General features: G+C 64.8%; 3 protein-coding genes across 3 annotated transcripts; 1 reads left to right on the plus strand and 2 right to left on the minus strand.

Moving 5' to 3' along the window:
* The first annotated feature begins 429 nt into the window (after nt 1-429).
* Nucleotides 430-10,092, plus strand: KMT5C (lysine methyltransferase 5C). The gene is given in 10 exon segments (XM_047100930.1): nt 430-614; nt 2,193-2,431; nt 2,586-2,751; nt 3,143-3,252; nt 4,084-4,247; nt 4,372-4,391; nt 6,228-6,364; nt 8,543-8,718; nt 8,893-9,128; nt 9,130-10,092. Coding segments are annotated over 10 exon segments (1,662 nt in total). The 5' UTR covers nt 430-464; the 3' UTR covers nt 9,394-10,092.
* A 4,398-nt stretch (nt 10,093-14,490) lies between these two features.
* On the minus strand, nt 14,491-15,636 carry LOC124527729 (cytochrome c oxidase subunit 6B2). Its single transcript, XM_047100909.1, has 3 exons — nt 15,525-15,636; nt 14,667-14,767; nt 14,491-14,544 (listed from the first exon to the last, which is right to left on the minus strand). Exons 1-3 carry the CDS (start codon nt 15,634-15,636, stop codon nt 14,491-14,493), a joined length of 267 nt encoding a protein of 88 aa, XP_046956865.1.
* Nucleotides 15,637-16,409: 773 nt separating this feature from the next.
* On the minus strand, nt 16,410-25,434 carry GARIN5B (golgi associated RAB2 interactor family member 5B). The gene is made up of 10 exons (XM_047100928.1): nt 25,285-25,434; nt 24,919-25,073; nt 24,543-24,801; nt 22,469-22,493; nt 22,229-22,293; nt 22,035-22,138; nt 21,891-21,943; nt 21,730-21,806; nt 18,766-20,582; nt 16,410-16,437 (listed from the first exon to the last, which is right to left on the minus strand). Exons 1-10 carry the CDS (start codon nt 25,432-25,434, stop codon nt 16,410-16,412), a joined length of 2,733 nt encoding a protein of 910 aa, XP_046956884.1.
* Nucleotides 25,435-26,325: the final 891 nt, after the last annotated feature.

Here is a 26,325-nt window from a genome sequence, read left to right on the forward strand (position 1 = left end):
CGCCCGCCCCAGCTTTCTTCCCGCTGTTCCCGAAGGGTTCGCGGGAGAAAGAATAGGCCAGGCTCGACTCTACGGTGATGGGCGGGCGCCTTCGCCTATTGAAGGACGAGCTATTCCAAGGCCAGCCAGTCACACGCGGGCTATGCACGGGCGGAGCCCGCCCCCTCCCCACTTGGACCTGAATAACCTGACCTAAACCCGAGTTTTGCCGGGAGCCACGACGCTTTCGGCCAATGGGGACGCCGACTCCGGGCCGTGGGCGGGGCCGGTCTCCATGGCAGCGGCGGAAGGACAGCTACGGGAGCCATTAGCTGCGGTTGGCGGCGCTTGGCAGCGGCGCGGGCGGAGCAGGGTTTCGTGGGGGCGCCGATGGTGGGGGCAGGCGGGGAGGGGCCGAGTTGGACTCCGCCAATGGGAGCGGCGCGAGCGCCACAGCCCCTCAGGAGTGGCGGTGGCTTCGGCCAATGGGAGCTCCCCCTGGCCGTGGCGGGGCGGACCCAGCGGGGCAGACGGGAGGCGCGGCGACCGTGTCTGACGAGAGCCGGAGCAGGCAGTGGGAGGTGGTGGCGGCGGCGGCGCGGGTGCCTCAGGAGGAGGAGGAGGAGGAGAAGCGGGTGAGGGGTGGCGCGGGGCCCGACCTCTGAGCCCCCTCTCGGCCCCCACCCCGCGCCGCCTTGGCTCCCGGTCGCCCCCAGCCCCGACCGTCCCCCGCCCTGCCCGGCCCCTCCTCGTGTCCAGGCGCCCACGTCTCCTGGCCCTTTGGCGGGCCCCCGGCTGCTCTCGGCGCCCAGCCCCTTCCCTGTGCTTGCTCACCCAGGCCCCTCCCTGCACTCCCGGGCCTAACCGGACCCCTGGGGTAGCCCGCGGGCTCTGCACTCCCCTCCCTGGATCTCACTGCGTGCCCAGGCCCCTGTCCCAGGACCACCACCGCGGACCTCAGCCCCTGCTTCTGGACCCCTCACTGCCTACCCAGGTCCCTCCCTGGACCCAGGCTCGCTGCTCCCTGGATGCCTACCTGCCCCTTCTCTGCTTCTCCAAGCCCCGTTCTGGACCCTTCGGCCCCCCTTCACCTTCTCGGGACCTGCCCTCGACTCTAGGTCTCCACCCTGGCTTTCCTGGGGTCATCCCTGGATCCCCAGGCCTTCCCGCCGCCCCGTGTCTCCAGCAGGCACCCCCGGCCCTTCTTTGCCCCAGCTCCCCTCCGTGCAATCTGCATTTTGTCTTTACCCACATACCTCCCTGCAGCTTCCGCCCTGTCCCAGCGCCCTCTCGCAGCGTCCCCTCTTTATGTATCCCCAGCCTTCCTGTCTTTTCTAGACCCCCTTTCCCGCAGCTCTAGCTCCTGATCTCCCTTCAGCTCCCCCTTCCTTGCGGTCCCCCATGGACTCTCCCTGACACACTGTGGTGCGGATGCCCGGCAGGCCATCCATAGGCCGGGTTAGGGGTCTTGTTTTCTTTCCTTTTGCTGATTCCCTTCTTTCTCCCCTTTTTATGGACCTGTTCTGCCTCTCCGTGTCATTCCTTTCCTCTCCCCCCTTCCCTGCTTTGTCCTTGGAGCCCCCCCTCCCCCGGAATCCTTGGAGAGGGAGCAGGTGCTGGGATCCTTCCTCCGCTCTCCCTCCCCTCACCCCCCTCCAGGCTGCCTGGGGCTTCACCGAGAGCTTCCTGATGATTCCCAAAGGCTGCTGGGGGAGTGGGGATGGGGGGGGGTGGGAGGGAGGTAGAGGCTGAAGCCAGGAAGAGTGAGGGTGGGTGGAGGAACAGTCTGTCCCAGTGGGGTGGGAAGTCTTGGATTTTTCCTTCGTGAGGGCTGGAGGTGGGGATGGGTTCCCCCTGACTCCCGCCTCCGCAGGGCTAAGCCTTTAGGGTTATCCCTGACTGCCAATTAATCAGCCTTCCCCGGGCCAGTAGGGACATGCGTGCATGCGTGTGTGTGTGTGTGTGTGTGTGTGTGTGTGTGTCTGTCTGTGTGTGGTGTATGGGGGCATGAGGGGATCTGCGCGTGAGTGTGTGGGTGTGCACAGAGGGTGGTCGTGTGTGGCTGGGGGATTTGTGTCTGCTCCAGAGCGTGATACCGACTGACAGTGACTGATATTTCTTTGGGGGCTTCTCCACTGTCACAAGTACTTGTTGCATTCTGTCTGCACCGAGAGCCCTGTGAAGTCAGCACTGCTCTCCTCCCCGATTTGTAGATGAGACTGGAGACCGAAACGCTTGCCAAATCCTGCGCAGCTCACAAACGGCCCTTCCCGGGGCGCCGCCCCTGCCCCTGCATTGTGCCCCCAACTCTTGGCCAGAGGCAGCATGGTCCGCGGGGCACCATGGGACCTGACAGAGTGACAGCCAGAGAGCTGTGTGAGAATGACGACCTTGCCACCAGCCTTGTCCTGGACCCCTACCTCGGCTTCCGCACCCATAAGATGAACGTCAGGTGAGCGGCCTGGGACAGGGTGGCCCCAGGGCTCCGGGACCCCTCCCCTGCCTCCACGGCCCCTGCAGCCCCAAGTGGGGGTGGGGGCAGGGCCCAGGAAGGCCCGGATGGATTAGGCCAAGGCCCTGGGACCCAGGCATGCCCTCTCCCCCAGCCCCGTGCCCCCCCTGCGGCGACAGCACCACCTGCGCTCAGCGCTGGAGGCCTTCCTGAAGCAGCGGGACCTGGAGGCTGCGTACCGGGCCCTGACGCTGGGAGGCTGGATGGCCCACTACTTCCAGAGCCGGGGCCCGCGGCAGGAGGCTGCCCTCAAGACCCACGTGAGGGCACCCCTCCCTTCCCCCACCCTCAGCCCACACGTCCTCCCTGTCACCTCGGCCTGTCCTGGGTCCTTCGCTGCGGCAGGCAGACCTCTGGAAAGCCCCAGTCCCTCTGCAAAGCCCACCCCCCCACCAGACTCCCTAACTTCCTAGCTGTTGGGGCCATCTGAGACGAGGCTCAGAGAATCCTAGGAGAGTTGGGGGGCCCTCTGAGATGGAGTACAACCTCTTCATTTGACAGATGAAGAAACTGAGGTCCCGAGAGGGGAAGTGAGTTCCCCAAGGCCACACAGCGGGTCAGTGGCAGAGCAGGACTAGAACCCAGGAGAGAGAGGGCTGAGGACGAGGCTGCCCCACCTCCTCACCCCGCCCACCCCGTCACCTCCCCCAGATCTATCGCTACCTCCGAGCCTTCCTGCCTGAAAGCGGCTTTACCATCCTGCCCTGTACACGCTATTCTATGGAGACAAATGGAGCCAAGATTGTGTCTACCAGAGCTTGGTAAGAGGGCCAAACTCACAGCCACGGGCTCCAGACGCTGCTGGGAGAGGAGACCCCTGGAGATCAGGGGGGATACCTCTGGCGTTGAGGCCAGGAAGATGTCTTTGTTCAGGGGTGGGAAGAGACAGTTTCCTGCTGAGACGAAGGAGGCCAGGCCTAGTCCCAGAGACACTCTTCCCCCACAGCAGAGCCGATGGGGGTAAGAACCCCCATGCGACCCCAGGCTTCCGGGGGCTGCTAGGAAATCACTGACCTTGTGCGCAGGACTGTGGCAGCCCTCGTGTCGATGGGGTCCCTGCTGCGTAGCCAGCGCCGCCGGGTAAGGGACAGGCCAGTGAGCAAGATGGGCCCTGCCCACTGATCTCAGTGCAGAGAGAAGGCAGGCAGTAGCCGAGTAAACCCGCAGGTGCTGACCACAGTTGCTTGGTGCTTTGGGAGCCACCGGGGAACTTTGAGTGTTCTCGGGAACCAGGCCTAAGCACAGACCCACTGGAGGGTCTGGAGAAGTGTGGGGGTGGGGGGTGGCAGCTTGTGGCGAGTTCACGGGAGTCCAGGCAGAAGGACTACTGTGCAGGGCCCAAGGGGAGTTGGTCGCGAGAGGAGAGCCTGAGTGACGCCTGGGTCCACGTGGGACTGGGCCATCCCGTTCCAAGGACCCGGAGCCGGGAGACCCCCCAGGCAGGTGTGGAGGCGGTGGCGGGGGTGGACTTGAGAAATCTGGGAGGCGGACCAAGGTGGCACAGGCAGGAGGCCCCCTGGTGGCCCAGCTGGGGCTTGGGGAGGCGCTGCTCAGACGGCGGCCTGGCCTGGCCTGGCCTGGCCTTTCTGCAGGAAGAAGAACGAGAAGCTAGAACTGCTGGTGGGCTGCATCGCGGAGCTGCGGGAGGCTGACGAGGGGCTGCTGAGGGCGGGCGAGAACGACTTCAGCATCATGTACTCCACCCGCAAGCGCAGCGCACAGCTGTGGCTGGGCCCCGCCGCCTTCATAAACCACGGTGGGGCCGCGGCCGGGGCCGGGGCCGGCCCGGGACAGGGCGGGGCCGGGGCTGGTGGTGCCCACTCACCTCCCTGCTCACTTGAGTCTCTTCTTCTCTCCCCGCCCTCCCCTCAATGTTCCAGACTGCAAACCCAACTGCAAGGTGAGACTTGGGGAACCCCCACTGAGGAGTGGGCTTGGGGGGAAATAAGGGGGCTCCGGGGAGGGGCATTTGGGTCAGTGACTAGCCAGAAGCTGCCCGGAGTCTCCCCACCTGGTACAGCTGCCTCCTGCCCCTGGCCGGAACCTTGTGTGCATCTGCAGAGATCAGGGATCAGGGAGGAAGGGGCCCTGGCGAGTCTCCCTGGATCTCAGGTTGCCACCTGCTGGCAGCCTTCTTCCCTCTCTGAACCTGAGTTCACTTGGAGGGGGGAGTGTGGTGGACAGGGAGACAGAAGGTGCCCCCGCGCCTGGAGCCCACTGGCCACAGCGGTGCACCTGTCATAGCAGGACACAGGGGAGCTGAGCCCCAGAAGCCTGGGGTAAGGCCAGAGCGAGCCCCAGAGGATGAGACTCTGGGAGGCAGGGCTTCCAGGCAGAGGGAGCAGGATGGAGAAGCAGCTTTGCAGGGAGAGCCACTGCGTGTTCTCTGTGGCGGAGCACAGAGTGCCTGAAAGCAGAGGAGTCTCGTAAGGCCTTGGGTGTGCATCCTGCTGGGTGTGGGCCTCATTGCGCTGTCTGTCGGAGCCCCAAGGTGCGACCAGGGCTCTGGAGTTAGAACTGGGTTTGAGTCCTGGCTCCCCCAGCCCCCAGCCTGAGTTACTCTTCTCGGGTGGGAGACGGTGAGAATGTGTCTCTGGGGATGGTGGCGAGGGTCCGGTGTGAAGTGCACCCCCGTGGTTCTTGTGTTCTGTGACTCTGTAGGCCCATTACATTGATTTGATGGTGGAAAATGCGCTGGGTAGGACAGGAAACGGGGCAAGGCTTCGTGACAGAGGCTCTGTGGTGAGGCGGGTGCCAGCCACCTCAGGGCCCGGGCACCAGGCACCGGTCTTTTACCTAGCGGTGCAGAACCAGGAGGCCCCACAGATGTTTAGAGCCAGGCGCTCGAGGAGGAATAGGACTTTCCAAGGTGTTGAGGAGAAACTGAGGCGTGCTAGGCCATCCCAGACAGGCACGTCTCAGTGGAGGGCCAGGAGGCATGGTCGCCATGGTGACTCTGGCCTCGCGTGCCACAAAGGAGCTCAGGTCTGCCCCACGGGTGCTCCCACTGGGTGAATAATGGGGTTTGGTTTTTAGATGGCCCTGGCAGCTCAAGAGCTGGAGGCTTGTCAGGACAGGGAGGGGCCGGAGGCTGGCGTGTGACCCGGTGTGTCACTGAGTGAGAGGTTGGCTCCAGATGGAGTCTGGGGGATACAGAGGGCAAGGACGCGAGGCCCTGTGCACGGAGGCTCCGGCCAGTTGGCCTGGGATGAAGTGGGCAGGTGGCCGGAGCCACCCCCAGGTGTGTGTCAGGCTGGAGTGGGGGGAGAGATGGGAGTCCACTCCTCCCAGAGGGGGAGCACGAGGCGGGAACAGGCACAGGCAAGAGTGGCCTCAGGGGGCAGCAATCCCGGGCTGGGGCCTCAGGGCGGACAGGCACCTGGGGGGGGGGGGGAGACGGCGAGACCGGCAGAGCTGGGACCTCTGGGACCTCGCTGCCAGGGAGTGGGGAGGCTGCCAGGGAGTGGGGAGCGGGGGGGGGGGGGCCTGTGGGAGGGGTGGAGGAAGGGTGCAGGAGGGAGCAGGCGGTGCTGTCTGCCAACACTGCCAGGGTCAGGTTAGATCATAATCCTGTGGGGAGGGCGGAGGCCAGCACGCGGGCAGGAAGTTGGGGAGCGTGTTAAGAGGGCAGGCCCTGGAAGCTCCTGGGGGCTCCTGGCCCCTGGCCCCTGCCCGTCCTGGGTGGGGTGGAGCCGGGCAGCCCCCGGGACCGGTCACTGAGCAGCCCAGCCCCCAGTTTGTGCCCGCAGATGGGAACGCAGCCTGTGTGAAGGTACTCCGGGACATTGAGCCGGGGGACGAGGTAACCTGCTTCTATGGCGAAGGCTTCTTTGGTGAAAAGAATGAGCACTGTGAATGCTATACCTGTGAGAGGTGAGGGGTGAGGTGGGGAGGGCACCCGAGAGAGGTGAGGTGGGAGGGCACCCGAGAGGGGTGAGGTGGGAGGGCCCCCACCAAGGGTGAGGTGGGGAGGGCACCCGAGAGGGGTGAGGTGGGAGGGCCCCCATCAAGGGGAAGGGGGGAGGGACCCAGGAGGGGTGAGGTGGGGAGGGCACCCAAGAGAGGTGAGGTGGGAGGGCACCCGAGAGAGGTGAGGTGGGAGGGCCCCCACCAAGGGAAAGGGGGGAGGGACCCAGGAAGGGTGAGGTGGGGAGGGCACCCAAGAGAGGTGGGGTGGGAGGGCACCTGAGAGGGGTGAGGTGGGAGGGCCCCCATCAAGGGGAAGGGGGGAGGGACCCAGGAGGGGTGAGGTGGGGAGGGCACCCAAGAGAGGTGAGGTGGGAGGGCACCCGAGAGAGGTGAGGTGGGAGGGCCCCCACCAAGGGAAAGGGGGGAGGGACCCAGGAAGGGTGAGGTGGGGAGGGCACCCAAGAGAGGTGGGGTGGGAGGGCACCCGAGAGGGGTGAGGTGGGAGGGCCCCCACCAAGGGTGAGGTGGGGAGGGCACCCGAGAGGGGTGAGGTGGGAGGGCCCCCACCAAGGGAAAGGGGGGAGGGACCCAGGAGGGGTGAGGTGGGGAGGGCACCCGAGAGAGGTGAGGTGGGAGGGCACCCGAGAGGGGTGAGGTGGGAGGGCCCCCACCAAGGGAAAGGGGGGAGGGACCCAGGAGGGGTGAGGTGGGGAGGGCACCCAAGAGAGGTGGGGTGGGAGGGCACCCGAGAGGGGTGAGGTGGGAGGGCCCCCACCAAGGGTGAGGTGGGTAGGGCACCCGAGAGGGGTGAGGTGGGAGGGCCCCCACCAAGGGAAAGGGGGGAGGGACCCAGGAAGGGTGAGGTGGGGAGGGCACCCAAGAGAGGTGAGGTGGGAGGGCACCCGAGAGGGGTGAGGTGGGAGGGCCCCCACCAAGGGAAAGGGGGGAGGGACCCAGGAAGGGTGAGGTGGGGAGGGCACCCAAGAGAGGTGAGGTGGGAGGGCACCCGAGAGGGGTGAGGTGGGAGGGCCCCCATCAAGGGGAAGGGGGGAGGGACCCAGGAGGGGTGAGGTGGGGAGGGCACCCAAGAGAGGTGGGGTGGGAGGGCACCCGAGAGGGGTGAGGTGGGAGGGCCCCCACCAAGGGAAAGGGGGGAGGGACCCAGGAAGGGTGAGGTGGGGAGGGCACCCAAGAGAGGTGAGGTGGGAGGGCACCCGAGAGGGGTGAGGTGGGAGGGCCCCCACCAAGGGTGAGGTGGGGAGGGCACCCGAGAGGGGTGAGGTGGGAGGGCCCCCACCAAGGGAAAGGGGGGAGGGACCCAGGAGGGGTGAGGTGGGGAGGGCACCCAAGAGAGGTGGGGTGGGAGGGCACCCGAGAGGGGTGAGGTGGGAGGGCCCCCATCAAGGGGAAGGGGGGAGGGACCCAGGAGGGGTGAGGTGGGGAGGGCACCCGAGAGAGGTGAGGTGGGAGGGCCCCCACCAAGGGTGAGGTGGGGAGGGCACCCGAGAGGGGTGAGGTGGGAGGGCCCCCACCAAGGGAAAGGGGGGAGGGACCCAGGAGGGGTGAGGTGGGGAGGGCACCCAAGAGAGGTGAGGTGGGAGGGCACCTGAGAGGGGTGAGGTGGGAGGGCCCCCACCAAGGGAAAGGGGGGAGGGACCCAGGAGGGGTGAGGTGGGGAGGGCACCCGAGAGGGGTGAGGTGGGAGGGCCCCCACCAAGGGTGAGGTGGGAGGGCACCCGAGAGGGGTGAGGTGGGAGGGCCCCCACCAAGGGGAAGGGGGGAGGGACCCAGGAGGGGTGAGGTGGGGAGGGCACCCGAGAGAGGTGAGGTGGGAGGGCACCCGAGAGGGGTGAGGTGGGAGGGCCCCCACCAAGGGAAAGGGGGGAGGGACCCAGGAGGGGTGAGGTGGGGAGGGCACCCAAGAGAGGTGGGGTGGGAGGGCACCCGCGAGGGGTGAGGTGGGAGGGCCCCCATCAAGGGAAAGGGGGGAGGGACCCAGGAGGGGCGAGGTGGGGAGGGACCAGGAGGGGTGAGGTGGGAGGACGCGGAGGGAGGTGGGGAGGCCCCGCGGGAGCACACTGCAGTGCCCCCGAAGAGCCTCGGCAGGACCCGCTTCCCTCCTCTCCTTCCGCCCGCCCACAGGAGAGGCGAAGGGGCCTTCCGACTGCGGCCCAGGGAACCCGCGCCCCCGCGGCTGCTGGACAAGTACGAGCTCCGGGAGACCAAGCGGAGGCTGCAGCAGGGCCTGGAGGGTGGTGGCCGGCTGGGCCCCAGGGCCTGCGCCCACCTGTCCCCACTGCTCCGGGACCCGTTCTGTGGTGAGCTCGGGGCGGGGACCCTGTCCTGCCAGCCTGTGTCCGTCCCCACCACCGACCACCGTGTCCCTCCGTCGCCCTCCCTCCCCTCCCCCCATCCCCCCCCCCCCCCCCCGCCGCCCCGTGCCAGTCGCCCCGCTCACATCCGCCCCTTACTCTCCCCTCCCCCCTCCACAGCTGCCTGCCAGCCCCTACGCCCCCTGCCCTGCGGCGCCCGCCCCGACGCCTCGCCCCTCTGGCTCCAGTGGCTGCCTCAGCCCCAGCCCCGGGTGCGCCCCCGGAGACGCCGACGCCCCCAGCCCCGGAGGGCCCCGGCTCCCCCCCTTCTCCGTGCCGCCCGCGTCTCCTTGCACCAGTGGGGAGGCTGTGGCCCCCGATGCTGCCTGCAGGCGGAGGCCCTGGTGGCCCTGGGCCCGGCCCCCCCGCGCCCACTGGGCCCCTCAGCAGGACTGGCACTGGGCCCGGCGCTATGGGCTGCCTTACGTGGTGCGCGTGGACCTGAGCCGGGTGGCCCGGCCCCCGCCTGCTGCCCCCGCCCCTGCCCCTGCCGGGACCCCAGGCCCCACCCCCCTCCCCAAGAAGGCCCTCGCCTTTGCCCCCTTCTCCCCACCCAAGCGCCTGCGGCTGGTGGTCAGCCATGGCTCCATTGACCTGGATGTCAACGGTGACGGGCCGTGATGGGCCGGAGGGGAGGCCCCAGGCCAGGAGAAGATGGGATCCTGCCTAGTCCCCCCTCCCCCCCGGCCCCGTGTTCTCGGGGACTCACTGACCTCTAGAAGGAGCTCTTGGACCTCTGGGAGGGAGCTGGCCCTGGACCCCAGCACAGTTCTTACCGGGCTGGGGGCTGGGTCGGTTTGGAGACACCCAGGGATCTGACCCCTGACCCTTTGTGACTGCTGACCCCTGAGCCGCCCCCGCCCCATTGGGTGCCCTGGCCGCTGCTGCCCCACCCCCATCCCCAACTCCAACCTCAGGACTACAGGAGCCGTTCCCTTCCCTACCCCCCTCCTGCCCAGGGAGCAAAGCCATAAGGGGTGGGGGCCGCCCCTTGGTGTCTCCCCGGAAGCCCAGGCCTCAGGAGGCGGTGAAACTGACCTGGGGGCGGCCCCCCCTAGAGACTGCCCTGCGGAGGGGAGTGGGCTTGGGCTCAGCTCTGCGACTGAGGTGGGGGGGCAAGGTGGGGGGATGTCTGGGACACGTCCTCACCACCCCGTGGGTCTCAGGGAGGCCGGACGCGACCTCATCTTTCTCATGGTGCTGTCCCTGGTGCTACTGGGGTGTGGGGGTCCCTCCCCTCCCCCACACCAGAACGGGGTATGTTGGGGGATTGAAAGCACTTGAACTTTTTATTTTATTAAAACCTTGTTATAAGCAGCATCCTTTGTAGCTTTTCATTTTGATTTATGTGTCGAGGGGATGTTTGTGGAGCTTTGGAGGGGCGAAGGGTCGATAGGATGGCCCCGAGGATGGCGGAGGACAGAGGCGAGAACCCCATCCCCGCTGGAAGGGTGCTGGTGAAGAGTGCGAGGACTCCCCTCTCCTTCAGATGAGGTAACAGGTCCGGCAAGTGGGGTGACTTGATCACGGTCACGTGGGGCCCAGCTGCCCCCAGAGCCTCGTCCGTGTCTTCTCGGCAGGCCCGGCTCTGTGGGACCAGGGCGATGACGCTCCAGATCTGGGCCCTTAGGGAACAGCGCCGTCACCTTCGTGGTCACCTCCTCCCTGCCACTGTGCCTGAGACATGGGGACAGCTACCCACCGGTGAGCGCGTCCTGCTCCTGAGGGCCGGCGCTGTTCTAGAGCTGAGGCCTCACACCTGAGGGGCAGAAGCAGCCAGGGGCTGAAGGGAGGGCGAGAGGGGCAGGGAGAGGCCGCTGGGGGTGGGGGGGGGGCAGGGCAGAGCGGGACGTGTTTACCTCGAATCCCTCTCTTTCACAGAGCACCTGTCTGACTCCCACTGAGCCTGTTGGTGTGAAAGGAGGAAGGCGAGGAGGGCGCGGAGGGCAGACTGCAGTGCGGGTGCCTCACTGTGGCGTCTAGACCAGCAGCACGGCAGAGCCGGAATCTCCTCCGGGATGGATGGACGGACAACCACGGGGCGGGGGGTTACAAGCACTTCCAGAGAGCCTGTTGTAAAGTGTAGTAACTGCGCATGCGCATGTGCACTCTTCTCAGGGGAGAGGGCTCGGAGCCTTGGTCCGCTTCCCCAGAGCGTCTGGAACCCAAGTGGTCGGAGGCCCACGCAGAGCCCGCTCATTCTGGGTTGTAGGATGAGGCGTTGCCCCGCCAGCCTCCGCCCACCCGATGCCAGTAGCACCCCCCTTGGTTGTGACAGAAATGTCTCCAGACGCTGCCAGACGTCCCCCTGGGGGCCAACGCCACCCCCACTGAGAAGCGCTGGACTGGGGCGGCAGGGTGATGGGGAGGGAGTCGCGCGGCTTGTGTGGCCTGGCGTCCGTCTTCACGGCCGGCCGCGCTCCCAGGACCACCCCACCCCCTTTACAAACAGCCTGCGGAGGACAGTGACCACCTTGCTGCCAGGTTCTGCCCCGAACTCCCCCCCACCCCCCGCCCCACTGAGTCAATGGCTCCTACCATGACAGGACAGCACAGGCCCTGGGGAGGGAAGAATGAGAGTCCGCAGGTCAAGGCAGGGGCTCGAACCCCATCGCGCAGCCTGAGCGAGGGCGTAGGGAAGTTGGCCGGGAGATGAAGGGAAGAAGGAACTGAAAGAAGCAGGAAATAATCAGCTCACGTGCTCAAGGTCCATGCTCTGCCTTCTCCTTCGCCTCTGGTGGCTGGGCCGGAAGCAGAGCCGAGAGTGCCATCCAGGCTGGGCACCCCAATCCTGGACCCACTCCTCTCCTGACCCTTTTACATGCACACGGCATTGGCCGGTTGTCTCCAGGAGCCCCGGGACCCTGTTGATGGGTTGGCCATCCTGGAGGGCGATCGGTCACTCCTCCCACCGTGCGATGTGTCAGCCACCAGTATGAACCAACACGCTTCCTCGGATTGCTTACACTGGTAGAGACCCCCCGCACACACCCGGAGAGACCTGGGCCCGACAACTAGCCTGTGGTTTACAGCGTGGTCCTCCCCAGCAGCCCTATGAAGTGTAGGCGTGGTTATCCGCAGACTTTGGATGAAAAGACCACGGTGCAGACGGCTTGGGGAATTGGGGGCCACGTGGCTGGTAATCTGTGCAACTGGGACTTGAGGCGTTTCAGAGTTCATCAGGCTGCAGGATCTTCCGGATGAGAAGGAGGCTGGCTCCAGAGACAGGAGGCTGGAGCCGCGCCCACTGGGGACCAAGGGACAGTGAGCTGGGTCGCGGTGGCTTCCATGGGGAGGAGAGGGAGAGCGGGTTCCTTGAGGGTTTGGGTTCCCGGAGCAAAGGGTGAAGGGCAGCTGAGCGTTTCTGATGGGGAAGTGCCTGGAAGCCTGAGCCTGTCCCCGGATAGGGAGAAAGGAACCGGCCCAGGGGCTCAGAGGCAGGGGAAGAGGGCAAGAGGTGGCCTGAGATGGAGGGGATGGCCCTGGGGGAAGAAAGGGGGAGGAGGAAGGAGGTGGTGAGGAGAGCAGGGATGCGAGTTGGGCAGAGGGGCGGGAACGGGACCTCCTCTGACCTGGGAAGCTGCTGCAGGTCCCTGCGGCTGGCACTGGGGCTTCAGGGAGCAGCGGAGGCGCTGTTCAGAGTTCAAGGCCTGGGGGTGTGCTGTGCTATTGACCCAGACAGCCATAGTGCACGAGGCCGGACCCCACCTCCAGCTCCGGCATCCTTAGGGTTGGTGGCCTGGAATATAAACAATGCTCCAAGGTGGTTGAGGGATGGGGGCGCCTTGGTGGCCCAGTCGGTTGAGCATCTGACTCCATTTCAGCTCAGGTCATGATCTCGCCATTCATGCGTTTGAGCCCCGCATCGGGCTCTGCACTGACTGCGTGGAGCCCGCTTGGGATTCTCTCTGCCCCTCCCCTGCTTGTTCTCTCTCTCTCTCTCTCTCTCTCTCCCTCCCTCCCTCCCTCCCTCTCTCCCTCTCCCTCCCCGCCCCCACCAAAATAAATAAACTTTAAAAAAAGTGGTGGAGGGCTGATGGTGGGGACAGAAAATGGAGTGTTGAGAGTGGCTGCCGGGCAAGGGAGAGAAAGTGCCCTCCGGGCAGGGGTGGCCTGCTGAGGTCCAGAGGCCGGCTGGGGCTGTACAGGTGGCAGGCTCTGTGCTCAGATGCTACCTAGGTGACCTCACTGAGCGTCAGACAGCCGGCAGCCCTATTTGGTGACTCGGAGAGGTGCCTTGCCTGTGTGTCACCGTCGGCTTCCCTGCCACAGGGGCAGCGCTCCCGGCACGCCCTGCGCACTCACCTGCCCCCCTGCCTCTCAGGCTGTGATTGGAGGGGGGAGCAGGGTATCTGGGTGAAGCCATCCCAGGAGATGAGACGGCCGGGGTGCGCCCTGGGTGGCTTGATGGGGCCAGCGTGGAGGGTGTGCCTGGGGACAGTCATCCAGGAGGCTGGGTGGAGCCAGTCCTCCAGAGTCCGCTCAGCCCCTCCCATCATCCCACCTGTCCTGGTAACGGGACTGTACCATCTCTGTTTCCTGGGGAAGCTGAGGTGCACGCAGGTCAAGAAGCTTGTTCAGGGTCACCGACAAGTTGTTCTGATCAGTAACAGCGACCTTCGAGCCCCGGATTAAACTGGCCTCTTGACATGACTTGAGAGAGCCTGGCTCCAGGCTGTCGCGGGAGTCCTCCTACAGCTTCAGGGAGACACAGTGGAATCCAGTCCTCCCTGTGCCAGGACTCGGTCCGGGCTAGAAGCCCAGGGCTCTGCGCTCTCTTAAGGGTCACGCCTCAGCCTCCGGGCGGGGGGGGGGGGGAAGGGCGCAGGTGGTTGGAGAGGTGAACTTTCAGGGGGCATTTGGAATGAGGATGGATTTTGGTGTTGCCGCCTCTGAGCCTGGGCAGGCCCGGTGCCCGGATGCGGCAGGAGCAAATTATTCAGACAGGAGCTTGGAGTATCCTGGGGAAATGGAGAAGTCTGGGGGGGGGGGGGCAGCCGCCCCTGTTCTTTGGGGGAACAAGGAAGAGGCTGCTCTGGCGGGGCCGGTGCTGACAGGGCCAGGCGTGCAAAAGACTGTTGGGAGGGGCTCACGGGATGAGGACAGGATGGCAAATGGAGTCGAACAGGGGCACGGAAGTGACGGAGAGTGGTGAAGAAAGGGTCCAGAGCAGGGGAGGGAGCGTTGGGGTCAGCGCTGGCGGGGGGGGGGGTGTGCACAGTAGACTCCCCCCCACCCCAGAACTTGGGAATGGAAGTCCCAAAGGAGGTGGGGGAGGCGTTCAGGTCAGAGAGGAAGAGGCTCCTGAGGGAGGAGACGGAGGGCGACTAAGTGTGGGGATGGACAGTCAGGGGCACTCTGGTGGGCGCGCGTGGTCATCCAGAGATCCAGAGAGGACCCCGGGCTGGTGGCGGCTGCTGCTGGAGGCAGTGGGGCAAGGGCGGACGGGGCTTGGTTGCTGCCGCCCTAGACACCTGCCTACCCTCCCTCCATGGCAGCCCGACGGAGCAGAATCCTCCCCCGGCCCCTCCTCCATCAGAACCGGTAGTGTTAGCTGCAGGCCACAGACGAAGGTCTTCTCCAGCCCCCGCGCCAGATAATAAGAAACGTCAGCAGCAACATAGCTTTATGTGTGGCTTAGTCTCGGGGAGACTCGAGGACGGTGGGGGGTGGAGGGTGTCAGCGCGCTGATCCTTCGGGGCGTCCGCACTCAGGCCGTCAGATTTTGCCTGCGAAGGTCCCTCTCTGGATCTGCTCGGTCCAGCGCTGCACCTGGGGAGAGGCGGGCGGGAGGGGAGGCGGCGGGCGCTTGTTCAGCTCCGCGGGACCCTCCACCCTCGCCCGGTCCGGTCTCGCCCGGCCGGCTGTCGACGCCCCCTCGGCCCCCTGCTCACCCAGCTCTTGGGGCACAGCGAGTGGAACACGCGGAAGTAATACTCGCAGGGCTGCGTGCTTTTCCCACGGCGGTTCATTCTCTTGACGCAGCGGTGGTAGTCTGAGGGGTGGGGCGGAGCGGGCCGCGGGGTCGCCTCTGTCCCAGTCCCTGCAGACCAGGCCCCGCCCCTCCAGGACTTGGCCCCCAGCCCTCCAGAGCAGGCCCCGCCCACTCCCAGTCAGGCCCCGCCTCTCCACGGTCGGTCCACCCCCTCCAGGCCATGCCCAGCCCCTCCAGGACTCGGTCCCGCCCCTCCAGGCCAGGCCCCTCCCCCTCCAGGCCCAGTCCTGGCCCCTAGACCAGGTCATGCCCCGTCCCGGACAGGCCCCGCCCCTGCTGGGTAGGCCCCTCCTATCCCTCCCTGGCCTCGGCCCTCCAAGCCTCGGTCCCGCCCCCCACCGGATAGGCCCCGCCTATCTCTCTCTCGCCCCTCCCCTCCAAGACTCGATCCCACCCTCCAGGACAGGGTCTCCTCCCCTCCAGACAAAGCCCCGCCCACGCTGGATAGGCCCCGCCTATTCCTCCCTCGCCCCGCCCCTGCAGGATTTGGTACCCGCCCCTCCAGAGCAGGTTCCACCCTCTCCCGGCCAGGCCCCGCCCATCGCCCCCTCGGCCCGGGCCCCTCCAGATAGGCCCCGCCCACTCCCCGGCGAGGCCCCGCCCCTTCCGACCATGGGGCCCCCCCCCCCCCTCCCCTCCCACCCCAACGGTCACCGCCACCAAGGCCGGTCCGGGACCCTCTCCCTGTCTTCAGGTGGGGCGGACCCTTCCCGCCTCTTCTGTCTCCCTCCCCCTAACCTGGCCCGCAAGGTCTCACCCAGGAAGTTCTGGTAGCAGTTGCGGGTCTGGTTCTGGTTGGGGAAGCGCGGGTCGAAGGGTGGTGTTGTCCATTTCCCCTTGGGGGACTTCTGGAACTCAATATCCAACATCCAGGGAGGCGGCAGCTACTGCAGGGGCAGGGGGCTCCGTGGGGCCTGAAGGCGCCTCTCGCTCAGACCCGCACCCAGTTCCTGGCCCCCACCCCAAAGCCCAGTCCCTGCTCCCACCCGCCCTGCCCTCACCAGACTGATGTCAACGTGTCACTGGGTCAGCTGTGCTTGTGGCTCCATCCGGCGGTGCCCCTCGCTTCTGAGTGTCGGGGGGGGGGGGGGGTCCCAGCCCAGGAAAACCACGACTCCTGGCAGGATTGGCTGGGGCCCCTGGAACCCCAGCCAATGGGAGCCGCTGCGCTGCAGGGGACGCTCTGGGCCGCCAGGCAGGGTCTGCGTGGACCAGCCCCCCCACCCCCGCCGCCTCCCACCTCCAGCCCGACGCCACCCCGCGCGCACACACTGGCACCCAGTCACGATTTTTGCCGAGTCTCAGACTCAGGCTTTTAATCTCTGCGAAGCTGGGCCGCTCCGCGGGCTCTCCCCCGCCCCCCCGCGCCCCCCCCCCCCATATATAAACGTATAGATAGCTCTGGTCTCTACCCTAGAGGGAGCATCCCCCCGCCCGGGCTTTTCAGCACCCTGCTTCTTACGGTACAGGTGCACAGCACCCTGGGGGCCTGTGGGGAAGAGGAGGAAAGAGTAAGGGTGGTGTCCGAGCCGCCGGACTTCAGTACCAGGACTAAGGCGGGTCCGCAGGGTCTCTGGCTACCTGGTCACGCTGGGCTCCTTTGGACACTTTGGCGATTGAGATGGACTCCCCCCGAATCCCGCTAATGAAGGCTCTGGGAACTCTGTGTGCTGCGGAGAGAGAGAAAGCCAGAGGGGGTCTTGGAGGTCACAGGAAGAGCATAGTGAGGGCTCAGTAAATCCCTGCTAAAATGAAGCGTGAGCTGGAATAAGGGTCCCCACCAGTGTCTTCCTGTCCCTGCTGTCCCTCCCAAGTTTCTCTCCCTCCTGCCTAGTTGCGGGGGAGCCCCCCTGTGGATCCTTCACACCAACACGCAAATGCTAATCTCTCTCTCCTCTTCAGCACTCTCGTGCTCACTTCCTACACCAGCTACTTCTTGCCATGTCCCTCCTCCCCTTCCAGCAAACTACTTGGAAAAAAGCTGCTGGACCCCTCCTCTCTGCGTCCCCTCTTTGCATACGCACGTTCATAGGAAAGTACGTGTACGTGGGTGGGTGGGTAGGTAGGTATATAGCGGGGAAATACACATCACATAAAATTTACCGTTGCAACCGTTTGAAAGTGCACAGTTCGGCGACACTAATCACATCCACAGTGCGGTACAACCACCACCTCCACTTAGCTGCAGAACATTTCATCACCCCAAAAGGAGACCCCTGTTCCCAATAAGTCATCCCTCCCCATTCCTCCCATTCCTCCCAGCTCCTAGCAACCACCATTCCGCTTGGATTTATTTGCCTGGTCTGCAAGTTTCCCACAAATGGAATCACACACGATGAGGCTTTCTGCATCTGGTTCCTTTCACTGAGCATCATGTTTTCAAGGGTTGCGGCAAGTGATCCCCTGCTTTCTGTGCTCCCGTCGGCCTGCCCCATTCGGGTCTTTGTTCCCACCATGCAACAAATAATAAAATCCTTGCTGGTAAGCCCAGGGCTCCTGCCTCCGTCCCGTATTCCTTCACCTAACTGCAGCATTACACGCAGCTACCCCTGACACCCAGGCTGTCGCCATTCTGCCAACTCTCACTATGGTTTCCCCTTTTCTTTTTTTTTTTTTTTAATTTTTACATTTATTTATTTTTGAGAGACAGGGAGAAACAGAGCGCTAGTCGGGGAGGGATAGAGAGAGAGGGAGACACAGAATCTGAAGCAGGCCCCAGGCTCTGAGCCATCAGCACAGAGCCTGACGCGGGGCTCGAACTCACGAACCATGAGATCACGACCTGAGCCAAAGTCAGACGCTTAACTGACTGAGCCACCCAGGCGCCCCTGGTTTCCCCTTTTCTAAACACTTTGCACCCTCTTTGTCGACACTCACTGGCTGGTGACCTCCTCCAGTCTCTTGGCTTGTGGTAACTATCCATGGCCAATGATTTCCCGTCACTCCCAATTCATATATCCAGCTACCTGCCCCACTTCTTCACCAGGGATCTTAGACGATCCTGATCCCCTCCCTGCCACCTGCTGCATTCACAGCCTCTCCGTCTCCCCAGTGTCTCAGACCCCAGACCCTACATTTGCCCTTGACACCACATGGCCATGTCCAATCCATGAGCCAATCTGTCAGCTCAACCATCCTGCCTCTTTCTCACACCTCCAGCACCTCCCTTCTTGTCTCATGCCTGGATCATTGCAACTGCCTCCTCCCTATTCTCCCAGATTCCATCCTTGCCCCCTTACCTTCTCTATGCTTTGGCCAGAGAGAGCCTTTTCAAATATACACCAGTTCCAGCCATTCTGCCCCAAATCCCCCAGCTCACTCAGCATCAAAGCCAAAGCCCTTGAAATGGCCTGCAAGGTCCCACGTGATTACCACCACTTGCATGACTTCTTCTGACTTCATTTCCTACTCTTGGGGTCCCTTGGAACTCACTCTTGCTCCAACGTATCACACGCCCACTCATGCCTCAGGGCCTTTGCAGTGGCTGTTTTCTTCTGCAGGGAACATACTTTCACCAGATGTGTGCATGGCTTCCTTCTTCCCCTCCTTCGGGCCTTTACACAAATGACATCAACTCACTGAAGCCCTCCTGGACCAACCAGTCCAATACAGGAGGCTGCCTATCTTCATCCCTAGTCCCCCCTCTCCTGCTCTATAAGGTGTTATAGCGTGCAATATAATTGACTTAGCTTTTAATTGTCAGGACTCCTAACTTCAGCACTACTGATATTTTCTCTGGATCATTCTCTGCTGTGGTGGGCCATCCTGTGCATCGTAGGACATCGAACAGCATCCCTGGGCTCTACACACAAGATGACAGGAGCATATCCTCCCCAAATTGCTCAATGCCATATCTCTAGTGCTTAGAACAATGCCTAGCACAAGTCAACACTCTCTATACATTGAGTCCGTGAATAAAAGTGAAAAAAGGGAATGATCCTCTTTTTATCTTGCAGCTAATGGAGTTGACAGAACGTGTCAGCTGTCACCCCAAATACCTGGCTGAAGGACTGTAGACACCTGGTTCCTCTATGTCCTCCACCTCGGGGGCCATGTCCATCATATTCTCATTTCCTACGAGCGTTGGTAAGATGACATCAGAGGACAACTTTGTTATGGCCAGGGGACTCTGGTCTGACATCCCCTCGAGCTGGTCTGACATCCTCTCGAGCTGGTCTGATATCCCCTCCAGCTGGTCTGGAGTCCTCTCGAGCGGGTCTGGCATCCCCTCCAGCTGGTCTGGAGTCTTCTTGAGCTGGTCTGACCTCCCCTCGGGCTCAAGAGATGCTCTCTTTGGCTGCTGGAACACACTGGCCTTCATCTCTGAGGTGGGGGTCAGTGAGACGGGCCACGGGGGTACCTCCTCCCACCGTGATGCAGGCAGACTGATGGGATCTGGGGAGACATTGTCCATCATCGGGCTGCTGGCCTCATGCCCGGGGAGGCCAGGCACTTCGGAAGCCTCTTTTGGAACCTGGGGCCGTGCCTCTACCCAGTGATACATGCTCCCTTCAGCCCACGGATGCATTCTCTCCTTCACCCAGGTGCCAAACAGGGACTGCTCTCCAACCACCTCTGGTGTCCCCTGCAGCAAGGGCACCTCACTGGGGCTGACTGTTGACATGTCAGGCATCGGGGCGTTCGAGAGCCAGGAGGACGGATTGACTGTCGCTGGCCTCAGGGGCGGTTCCGTGGAGTTGGCCATGATCATCAGCTTGGCAAGGGTGAGCCCCTCCACCGAGAACGGCCTGCTTTGCTCCTCCGGGGGTCCCTGGATGACCACCTCCTGGGTCTTGAGCCACTTCTGCTGTTGCCCCACCGTCTGGGAGGTTAAGCCAGGCTTGTCCAGGGATATCTCCTCCTTCTTTCTGTGGACCTTGTCCTCTAACTTGCCCCTGCCCTTCAAGCCATCCAGGGTGATCTTCAGGGCTTCAGTGAGCACGACCTCCTCCGACTCCTTCTTGGTGGTGGTAAAAGGCAGGTCCTGGGATGTTTTCTGGGTCCTTGTCTCTATCAGGTCCATCTCCTGGGTGCCCACAAACATCAGTGGTCCTGGCGTCCCCTCACGCCGGCTTCTCTCGAGCACACGCCCTCTAGGACCTCCCGTGGGCAACGTGCCCAAAGTGGCAGCGTCCAGTGTCATCTGCTGTTGAGTAGGTGAGGTCAGAGCCTTCTGGGATGGGGCAGGTAGGAACACGGATTTCCTTCCTGGGACAGAGGAAGATACAGCCTTCCGGGAAGTAGGCGATACAGGTGGGGCCTTCCGGGCCGGGCCAGGACTGGCTGCGGCCTTCCGGGAAGTAACGGATACGGGTGGGGCCTTCCAAGGGGGGCCACGTACTGTTGGGGTCTTCCGGGTAACAGCGGGTACCACTGGGGCCCCCCGGGGTGGGCCGGGTGCGGTCGACATCTTCTGGGATGGATCATGCATTGCTGAGACCCTCTTGGACTGGTCACGGAGGAATGGAACCTTCCAAGCGGCGACGCGGGCAGCTGCGGTCTTCTGAGAGGGTGGAGGCCGCTGCCTCTGCCCTGATCCCAGAGCCTGGGCCTTTTCGTTGCGCCTGTGGGAGGAGGAGTAAGCGGCTGGGAGGGAGAAGCGGGGAGGGTAGGTGGCTGGGGAGAAGGAGGACGAGGACAAGGGGCTGGTATCGGGGTCCATCAGGTTTTCAATGTCCTGCTGCCACAGGTACGTGTTGAAGGGATCATAGGATTCCAGCAAGGAAATATCAGGGGTGTCTGCGGAGGCACAGCGGATGGGGGTCTCAATTAAACCGCCCAGGACTGTGGCCGTGTCTGAGTCAGAAGAGCAACACTGTAGGTGGACAGAGAAGAGGGGAAGAATGGTCAGGGCCAGGGGAGGCTCCCAGAGCCCAGGACACAGGGCCCTCCTCCCTCAGACCCGGGAGTCCAGACCCCCGACCCCTCCTCCCTCAGACCCAGGAATCCAGACCCCTCAGCTCCTCCTCCCTCAGACCAGGAGTCCAGACCCCCAGCCCCTCCTCCCTCAGACCCAGGAGTCCTGGCCCCCAGCCCCTCCTCCCTCAGACCCAGGAGTCCAGGCCCCCAGCCCCTCCTCCCTCAGACCCAGGAGTCCAGACTCCCAGCCCCTCCTCCCTCAGACCCAGGAGCCCAGGCCCCCAGCCCCTCCTCCCTCAGACCCAGGAGTCCAGACCCCCAGCTCTTCCTCCCTCAGACCAGGAGTCCTGGCCCCCAGCCCCTCCTCCCTCAGACCCAGGAGCCCAGGCCCCCAGCCCCTCCTCCCTCAGACCCAGGAGCCCTGGCCCCCAGCCCCTCCTCCCTCAGACCCAGGAGTCCAGGCCCCCAGCCCCTCCTCCCTCAGACCCAGGAGCCCAGGCCCCCAGCCCCTCCTCCCTCAGACCCAGGAGTCCAGACCCCCAGCTCTTCCTCCCTCAGACCAGGAGTCCTGGCCCCCAGCCCCTCCTCCCTCAGACCCAGGAGCCCAGGCCCCCAGCCCCTCCTCCCTCAGACCCAGGAGTCCTGGCCCCCAGCCCCTCCTCCCTCAGACCCAGGAGTCCAGGCCCCCAGCCCCTCCTCCCTCAGACCCAGGAGCCCAGGCCCCCAGCCCCTCCTCCCTCAGACCCAGGAGCCCAGGCCCCCAGCCCCTCCTCCCTCAGACCCAGGAGTCCAGACCCCCAGCTCTTCCTCCCTCAGACCAGGAGTCCTGGCCCCAGCCCCTCCTCCCTCAGACCCAGGAGTCCAGACCCCCAGCCCCTCCTCCCTCAGACCCAGGAGCCCAGGCCCCCAGCCCCTCCTCCCTCAGACCCAGGAGTCCAGACCCCCAGCCCCTCCTCCCTCAGATGAGGGAGTCCTGACCCCCAGCCCCTCCTCCCTCAGACCCAGGAGTCCTGGCCCCCAGCCCCTCCTCCCTCAGACCCAGGAATCCAGACCCCCAGCCCCTCCTCCCTCAGACCAGGAGTGGGCCCCCAGGAAATAGCTGCCTTGGAAGAGGACTGTGTGTGGTTGATGGTGTTGGAGACGATGCTGAAAATGGTGCGGATGGTGATGCTGGGCTTCTCTGGGCGGGAAGAAGGCAGTGTGAGCTCTCGGGGGAAGGGCCAGAACGTTGGGGGTCCACACAGGGAGGGCGAGGTGTGCTCACCGGTAACCTGGATTTGGGTCTGAGATGTGTCAGGGTGGAGGTTTCGTTGGGACCTGTAGGGGGCAATGTGGGGTGACTCTGGTGGCCTCCACACCGGGGTCCTCGCCCTTCGGCCTCCCGCGGGCAGCAAGACCCCAAGCCTACTTCTTTTCTGCAGATTTCTTTCTAGGCTCAGCGTGCTCCTGCTGTGACCAGATGAGAGGCACAGAGTCGCCCACGGCCTGAGACTTGAATTTGCGCTTGAGGGTCTGGCGGTGGGGGGAGGGACGGCGGGCAGTCAGGAGGCGCGGGGCCCCCAGCCCGGCCCCTCCCCAGCCCGGCCTGCCCAACCTGCTCACCCTGGCCTTCCTCTGTTTCTGAAGTGTCAGCATCTTGTAAGGAAAGTTGGGCTCCACAGTCATGACTGCAGAGGAGGAGAGGACCTCCAGTCAGGGTCCCCGACAGGGAGGACGGGAGGACGTGAGGCTCGGGCAGGGGAGGGGGGAGAGCTCAAGGGCTGGCAGGTGTGGCCACGCCTGGGGCAGGAGAGGCTGACAAGTAGGGAAGGGTCTGAGGACACGGAGGCTGCGCACCCGAACGTCCACGTCCGGACTGGGGCTGGTCCTGTGGACGGGGAGGGGGTCAGTCAGGACGGGTTCCTCCTCCTGGTTTCCACGTCCCCATTAGCTACCCAGCTCAGGACTCCAGGACCCCAACCCGTCCCCATGCCAGGACCCAGGGGTCCTGCCCTCTGCTCCTGCAAACCCTGGAATCTAGGCCGCCAGCCACCTCCTCCCTCAGATCCTGGAATGCGGGCCTCCTCCCTCAGACCCAGGAGTCCAGGCCCTCAGCCCCTCCTCCCTCAGACCCAGGAGTCCTGACCCCCAGCCCCCTCCTCCCCCAGACCCAGGAGCCCAGACCCCCAGCCCCCTCCTCCCTCAGACCCAGGAGTCCAGACCCCCAGCCCCCTCCTCCCCCAGACCCAGGAGCCCAGACCCCCAGCCCCCTCCTCCCTCAGACCCAGGAGTCCAGACCCCCAGACCCTCCTCCCTCAGACTCAGGAGTCCTGCTCCCCAGCCCCTCCTCCCTCAGACCCAGGAGTCCAGACCCCTCAGCCCCTCCTCCCTCAGACCCAGGAGTCCTGACCTCCAGCCCCTCCGCCCTCAGACCCAGGAGTCCAGACCCCCAGCCCCCTCCTCCCCCAGACCCAGGAGCCCAGACCCCCAGCCCCCTCCTCCCTCAGACCCAGGAGTCCTGACCCCTAGCCCCCTCCTCCCTCAGACCCAGGAGTCCTGACCCCCAGCCCCTCCTCCCTCAGACCCAGGAGTCCTGACCTCCAGCCCCTCCTCCCTCAGACCCAGGAGTCCTGACCTCCAGCCCCTCCTCCCTCAGACCCAGGAGTCCAGGCCCTCAGCCCCTCCTCCCTCAGACCCAGGAGTCCTGACCCCCAGCCCCTCCTCCCTCAGACCCAGGAGTCCTGACCCCCAGCCCCTCCTCCCTCAGACCCAGGAGTCCAGACCCCCAGCCCCCTCCTCCCTCAGACCCAGGAGTCCAGACCCCTCAGCCCCTCCTCCCTCAGACCCAGGAGTCCAGACCCCTCAGCCCCTCCTCCCTCAGACCCAGGAGTCCTGACCTCCAGCCCCTCCTCCTTCAGACCCAGGAGTCCAAGCCCCCAGCCCCTCCTCCCTCAGACCCAGGAGTCCAGACCCCCGGCCCCTCCTCCCTCAGACCCACCCAGCTCCTCTTCCCTCAGACCCAGGAGTCCAGACCCCCAGCCCCCTCCTCCCTCAGACCCAGGAGTCCTGACCCCCAGCCCCTCCTCCCTCAGACCCAGGAGTCCTGACCCCCAGCCCCTCCTCCCTCAGACCCAGGAGTCCAGACCCTCAGCCCCTCCTCCCTCAGACCCAGGAGTCCTGACCCCCAGCCCCTCCTCCCTCAGACCCAGGAGTCCAGACCCCCAGCCCCTCCTCCCTCAGACCCAGGAGTCCAGACCCCCAGCCCCTCCTCCCTCAGACCCAGGAGTCCAGACCCCTCAGCCCCTCCTCCCTCAGACCCAGGAGTCCTGTCCCCAGCCTCTCCTCCCTCAGACCCAGGAGTCCTGACCCCCAGCCCCTCCTCCCTCAGACCCAGGAGTCCAGACCCCCAGCCCCTCCTCCCTCAGACCCAGGAGTCCTGACCCCCAGCCCCTCCTCCCTCAGACCCAGGAGTCCAGACCCCTCAGCCCCTCCTCCCTCAGACCCAGGAGTCCTGTCCCCAGCCTCTCCTCCCTCAGACCCAGGAGTCCTGACCCCCAGCCCCTCCTCCCTCAGACCCAGGAGTCCTGACCCCCAGCCCCTCCTCCCTCAGACCCAGGAGTCCAGACCCCCAGCCCCTCCTCCCTCAGACCCAGGAGTCCTGACCCCCAGCCCCTCCTCCCTCAGACCCAGGAGTCCAGACCCCCGGCCCCTCCTCCCTCAGACCCACCCAGCTCCTCTTCCCTCAGACCCAGGAGTCCAGACCCCCAGCCCCCTCCTCCCTCAGACCAGGAGTCCTGACCCCCAGCCCCTCCTCCCTCAGACCCAGGAGTCCTGACCCCCAGCCTCATTTCTTGGGATTCTGGGTTTCAGCTGTTGGTCCCGGCTCTGAAATCCAAAACCACAGCTGCTCCCAGGGTCTGTGGGGGGCGCTGCCCACCTGGAGGCGCCAGGTGGAGGCGGGAGGTTTGACGCTGGCCGGGTCCCTGGCGGGCCCACGCGGGGTCCTGGGGAGCCGGGTGGTGGCGGGCTCCTGGAGCAGATTGATGAGCCGGATCCAGCGGTCGAACAGGAAGCCGGCCTCGTTGCCGGGGGCGTCCAGCTGCAGGTAGTAGCAGCGGCCCGTGGCCAGGCGCAGTTTCAGGCGCCAGGAGGACAGGTCATGCACGTAGAGGCGGGTCAGGTCCAGCGGGAGCATCCTGGGGGAGGCAGAGGATGGGGCGGGGCAGGGGGGTGGGGGGCGGGGGGAGAGGCGGGAGAGGGACGTGGTGGAGGGGGGGATAGGGCAGGCCCGGGAGCGGGGGGGATGGAGGCACCTGGTGAGGACGAGGCTGGCGCACTCCCTGCCCTCCGGGGGCTGAGCGATCAGCAGGATGTCTGGCAACACCAGGCCAGGCTGGGAGGCGGCCACACCCATGGTCACACGGTTGGTTCTGCGGTGCACGTACACGGGGGCCCCTCGACTGGCCACCTGGGGGGCCAGGGAGAGGGGCTGGGACCACTCCTTTCTCCAATGCTCCTCTGGCACCCCCGGCCCAAGCCCCCCGCCACCTGAGCCTCCCCACCCCCTAGGCAGGGGGCCTGCCTGGGTTCGGACCCCGCAGTCCGGGGCGGGGGTGGGGGGGTGGTGTCTCAATCCCTTCCTGCCGCTCTCCGCCCCCAGGGTGCAGGAAGCCGGGGACCTGGACAAAGTTACTCTCGAACATGGGCAGCGGGCGGAGGGGCAGGTACTCTCCCCTCTGGAGGGTCTTCTGCAGCTCGCCTAGTGTGGGGACCCATTTTGAGGGTCCCTGGAATGGCTCCGTGCGCCTGATGTTCTGAAGCCGGTTCATGGCGGCTGCAGAAAAGGTGGGTCACCCCAGACACAGAGTCAGGGACCCGGCACCCGGGCGCTTGGCCTGCCCAGTGTCCCTCAGCCCACCCGCCCTGGCCCTTTAGGCTTGGCAGGTGCCACAGCTCAGGGGTCCCAGAGGGTGGGGCTTCCCCAGGGCTTGGCCGTGGCCCTGCGGTGGAGGGTGGTCAGCCCTGGCTTGGGGGAGGAGCCTTGGGGGGGGGGCCTTTGTGACCTCATCAGACACTTGTAGGACTCTTTCTGGGAACTCTCGGGGGGGGGGGGGGGGGGGCGTGGACTCCCTTCTCCTCCTGGGATGTGGCCTAGAGTCTCGAGGGCTGGAGTCTGTGAATCAGAAGCCCCGACTGCAGACCCAAAGCTACTGAAAACTCAGGGCCCCCGGCAGGATCTGTCTTGGACATTATAAATGGATAATTAACCAAAGAGTTTCCCACTTAAGAAGGGAGGCCCGAGCATGGCCCCAACTCACCACTGACCCCTTTCAGGGACCTTGAGGAAGACTCATACCCCCCACCGAGCCTCAGTTTCCCCATATGTAACCGATCTGTGTCTGTGGCAGTGATTGCTGAACATTGGTTATAAAGAGAGGGGCACGGGCTTTGGAAGGAGCTGGACCTCTGGCAGAAACACAGTGGTCCCTTTCAAGGTGTGACCTTGAACACCATGTCCCCTCCCCCGCCAGCCTCACTTTCTCTCACCTGGAAAGTGGGGCATGATGGAGCATTCCGGGGATCATGTAAGTAAAACCCCACACTTAAGACACGGCCCAGAGCACACACTCAGTGAGCAGTCATTCCTGACTCCTTCTGAGGTCTTATTTGGGGGGAAGGGGTTGGCTGGCATTCCGTCCTTCTAAAAAGTGTGTATCATT

The sequence above is a fragment of the Lynx rufus genome, unplaced genomic scaffold (genome assembly GCF_022079265.1).
Source record: "Lynx rufus isolate CCGP_SWC_20201006 ecotype Redwood Valley unplaced genomic scaffold, mLynRuf1.p SCAF_54, whole genome shotgun sequence".
NCBI classification, from domain to species: Eukaryota; Metazoa; Chordata; class Mammalia; order Carnivora; family Felidae; genus Lynx; species Lynx rufus.